Below are 5,000 nucleotides of genomic sequence, written 5' to 3'. Positions count from 1 at the left end.
TTTCTTCAACTTGCATTTGCTAACTTTGTTATTGCCTTTTCTGTCCGACTAGTTGGGTGATACTAAAACAATTAGACCCTTCCCCCTCAAGGGCTAAGGGTCTAATTGTTAAATAGTATACGTTGGCTTTATAGTGAAGCAAGAAATACCTAAGACATGAAATTTAACAAGTACTTGCTGCATTCCACCTGACAATGAACTGAGGATGACGATCGCGGCCACCCTTCCGGATGTGGGCGGGGCAAGATGGCCTTGGTCCGTTCACACTGCAGGCCAAAAAAGGCCCACCTTCAACCGACAGGCTTTTCGACCGTTTGTTTTTGTTATGGAATGATATTCACATTGCTTATCGTAGAAATCTGATTGGATGAATTTCAGCTTTTGCAGGATCTTCAGATATGAAAATTGTTCCACGCTTCTCAATGCCTGTCGGACCTGGAGGTGGGTCTTTAAGAGATAATGATATGAACGAAGAAATGAACAATAAGTATAGGTCTGGATGAATTGATTGTTCCAATAGGATCGGAAGTGGGTTTATTAACAGTTAAGTGGGGAGGTGGACAGTAACGAGAAACAAAATATTGAAGAGAGTGAAGGTTTTGTAGAAACATCTGGGATAATTGAAAAAAGGATACAGAGTCGTTGAGGGAATTACGATCAGAGGAAAATGGGTCAAAAGAGAATGACATACAATACGGACAACGTCTGGTGATTCAACAGACAAAACAAAATCCTGAACTGGAAGTGCCCAGGGTAAGATGAAGTATAGGGATACTGGTTGAAAAATCTTACATCATTACACTGAAGGATCTAGCGGTGTAAATGAATGGAATGATTAACAAAAGGTGGGTGATGAAGAAGGTATAACTGTTATTCCAGTAGATGTAGGGGCTTTGGGAGTGATAAGCGAATTTGAGAAGTATGATGATGATATTGCGATTGGTATGAGAATACATTTTATTGGAGATAGCAAGAATTTTGCGACTAGTATAGTGCTCGGATGTTGATCACCCTGGAAGATCATGTGGTACCTCTGACAGCAGGATGTTGTGATCAGTATTGTTAAACAAAATACGTTGAGCTTGAGGTACATGTATCTGCCATGGACCCTGCGTTTATCACTTTGAGGGGGAAAAAGTCATAAGATCTCAGTTACTTTACCTCTTTCTTGCACACTGGGCTGTATTAAGTGAACATCAGAAACCAGCTCTGATTTGGAATCAGGCACGTTTGAGTGAACCAATGGAGTATACTCATTATTCGCATCACCCCAATCCTGTCTTTCTTTAGATGGCAGATGACTTTCATTTCGAACATTTTCCAGTGTAAACCAAAATTTCCAAGTCTGTTGAATTAGGCACAAGTCGACCAAAGTTCCAACAAGACATAAATATGCTATGATGCCACAAATAACTCTACAAGATCAAAACAATGATCATTAGTAAAGAATGGTACCACGGAAAATAAAAGCTCTATTCACATGCCTTACACCTAAATGGGAAACTACACTACTTTTGGTTGAGGTTTTCTTGGTATGGAACAAGGGTGACAATGGCGCGAGCAGCAAAATATCCATATTAGGCCATATTAGTCGAGTAGAATCCCAACTATTCTGTGGGCTCTCCTTTCGTCAAATGACGTCCCCTTTTCTGTTGCTAAATCAGGCTATTGTGTAGCCTGCGAGCAGGCCCTCCGAGGGACTGGGGTTGGGGGTAGAATGAGAGCCTGCCCGCAAGGCTTTGTATTCTGAATGTCGCGTCCAAATTTTAGACGCAAAATACTGATTGGCTGAAATGAAATTACCTCGTGACGTCACCAGTGACAAGCTCCGACAATAAGAAAGCCTCTTCGCTTCGCAGAGATGAGGTGGTCAGAAATGCGTCTGAGAAAATTGTAGAATGTTGCAATTTACCATAACTTTACATAATTAAAGGTCGGGCGACGCGATGCAATGGCTTCTCTACTGGAAGGAAGGAAGTTCTATCTCTGTTATCCACAGGATTCGGAAAAAGGCTTATTTCCCAACTGTTTTTCGTAGCGGCCAAAATACAACGAGGGCGACTTCATGTCACTGTGGTAGTTTCCTGTCCTCGACAAAGCATTATCGCTGATCACATTTGGACAAAAATGGGCCTTTCGGCTGCCTCTGTTGCTGATTTAACGATAGAGAACGATAGAGGAACTCTACACGATTTTAGCAAGTATTTGGTTAAGCCGAAAAGGCGACTCCACAAATGATTGCTCGATCTCCTCGTAACTCCGCAAATACTCAATAAACCTTTGAAATAAATTGGTGTAGGTATTAGAATATTGTAATGTATGTAATGTCTTGATTCATTAAAATAAATTAAAAAAGATAACCCCGCTTCGCTTTACCGAAATTTGGCAGCAGTTGTGGTCGACGATTCTCACACAGAGGAGATGCGGTCAGGGAAAACGAATTTCTCTATTACGATTCCCGTCGTTTGAAGTTTGTGTGCTTAATTTTTCCCTAACGAACGAAACATTTTTTCCGCGGAAGGGACTTCGACGAATTACCGTAATGAATATTCAGCTACGCTTTACAGCATCAGCAATAGTTGTTATAGGCTTTTCTGGCGAAGTCTTCCTTCCTTTACAGTTTTTTTTGAGTTTCTGCCTCGAGCAAATTGAAATACACAACGGGTGGCTTTCTGTTTTCTGTTCTTTTTTCAATGTTTACTTCGGGTGCGCGCTGATTGGCTAATTTTTGACAGCTCTCTCAGCGTGACATCAGGAGGCGGCATTCAAAATTCAAAGGGATGCGTGCAGGCTCTCCTTCTCTCCCACCGAGGAGAGAGAGCCTGCTCGCAGGCTAGCTATTGTGCAATTAGAAGGGACAGGGGTAAAGTAAAGAATGTCGTCAGTTTTTATGTTTGAGAAAGAAGACCGTTGTGTACGCAGTCAATTCGCTTATTGACGTCACTTCGTCACATCGTATCTTTCATAATTCCGCTTCGCAATCTGTAATCACCTTTGGAAAGAAAACATTTCGACGAGTCTCAATAAACGAGGAGACGACTACACAAGAGAGAACAGCACAGAATTTGAGCTCGTTGTCTGGTGTTATAGATCCGGTCCGAGTTTTGTCAATCCGATCCGATCCGGTTCGGTTCTATCCGATCCGATCCGGTCCAGTCCGGTCTGGTGCGATCCGGTCCGATCCGGCTTTTGCCAACGGCCCTTTACTAGCATGAAATTTGAAACAACAAAGCATCATGTGTTTACATTGAACTGCCTCGAGAGCGTACGACATTTTTATTTTCTTCGATCTTGGCCAAGCGCCAAGAAGTCTTTACACTACCTCAAAGTATCCAGCTTCGCCATGTATGTTACCGAAGGTCTGCTTTTTATCAGCAGTTGCAGTAAATCTAGTTCTGGTTCTTCCAGCTTTTTCGGTTGACCCTTAGCTGTGTGACGATGGAAGTAATTTTCGGTTTCATGTTTGACAAAACTCGTCTTCCATATTTTTGAAACTGTAAGACCACTCATTTTGTATGTTAATCCTACGTCTCTAAAAAGTCCCTGGTAGAACTCTGTTGAAACATCTCCCCCTCCGCTCAACCGTCAGTGACCACATATCATTTCCAAAAGTAACCTGCGATCAGGTGTACTTTTCCTTAGACATGGTGGGAAAAGGTACGCCTGATACAATTTCTTAACGAGTCGTCTGCTCGTAGTCCAGAATCTGGACTTTACTCTGATTGGCCGAAAAACAATAGAGCTTTTGGAGCCTCGCTCCGATTGGTTACAGAATTGCAATACTTCTTGTAAATCGGTTAACAGCTGATGAAATTATGGCCGCCAAGAAGGATTTCAACACGAGTGATGTTTAGGCTCTGTTTACAGCAGCTGTTGCTTCGACTTCAGATTTTTTTCAAAAACCTTTAAAGGAAGAGCGGAGAGAACGCATCCGAAGAATGGTTTGAGTAAAAGAAGACATTACAGTTGTACTTCCTACGGGATTTCGCAATAGTGTTAATACAGGCCCGAACATTCTAGAAGAAAATACATCGTTCTTCTTCCACCAACTCGAAAACGTTTGTAGTTGTGGCAAGTCCTTTGGAATATATTCGGAAGCAACAAGTTGCGAATCCAAAAAGAACCGAATAGAACTTTAGGGCTGACACATTCGGGGAATCAGCCGAGCTTGACAGAGAAATTCGACACTGTTTACGGAATCGCTGAACAATCTGAACACACTTCTAACAAAATGATAGCTGCGTAGCTGCTGCTGAAAAACTAGAATTTCTCAAAGTCCATTTTCCTCATATCTATTTTTATAGCATCTTTTATTGGCATCTCAAATATTCGAGTTTAAATAAAGTTTATTGTACTGTTGATTGCGCCTGATGATGACATGAAGAAATTCGGGCTTTTTCTGCCATTTTATCTCGAAATTCTTTGTTCGTTGATGGTTTGAACAGAGAAACCGCACCAACTGTCAAGCAGGATTTGCAGAAATAGCTTTGATTGCAGAAATCAAAGCCAGAGTGCTATTTTGTTTTTGTCGCGTCTTTACTTGAATCGCAGCGTGCAGGTAATTTTCGGTAAAATCTGATTGGCTCACATTTATAGCATGACACATGATAACATCCCTCTTGACAGGTGGGCGGCAGACGACTCGTTAAGAAATTGTATCAGGCGTACTTTTTAGCACCCTGTCTCAAGAAAAGTACGCTTGATCGTAGGTTATTCCAAAAGGTGAAACGTTCTTCGTACACATTCCTCTCATGCCGCGGTTTGCCGCGGTTTGTTTCTCTTATATTCTCCCACAGCCTCGCTCACATCAAGAATGACACGTCACGAATCCGGGCGCTCCAAATGGTCACGTGAGCAAGTCGAAATTCAAATGCGATCGATCATTTTTTGCGGGGTAAACAGTTTAGTGATTTCGGTAGTATTTACCACCATGATGACCTTGCTGAATTCATAACCACCTCCTTTACGAAATAAATGAAATATACAACATTTGGGATCAT

The 5,000-nt window shown here is 41.8% G+C and overlaps 1 protein-coding gene across 1 annotated transcript in view; it reads right to left on the bottom strand.

Moving 5' to 3' along the window:
* Positions 1-5,000, bottom strand: part of LOC138020730 (nose resistant to fluoxetine protein 6-like) — a 42,144-nt gene that overhangs the window by 16,079 nt on the left and 21,065 nt on the right. Inside the window, exon 5 of the mRNA XM_068867664.1 lies at positions 1,162-1,415. Within this exon, the coding sequence (XP_068723765.1) occupies positions 1,162-1,415 (254 nt within the window). The remainder of the gene's footprint in view (positions 1-1,161; positions 1,416-5,000) is intronic.

The sequence above is a fragment of the Montipora capricornis genome, chromosome 10, assembly GCF_036669925.1.
Source record: "Montipora capricornis isolate CH-2021 chromosome 10, ASM3666992v2, whole genome shotgun sequence".
Lineage (NCBI taxonomy): Eukaryota > Metazoa > Cnidaria > Anthozoa > Scleractinia > Acroporidae > Montipora > Montipora capricornis.
This window is presented reverse-complemented; position numbering and strand designations above follow the sequence as displayed.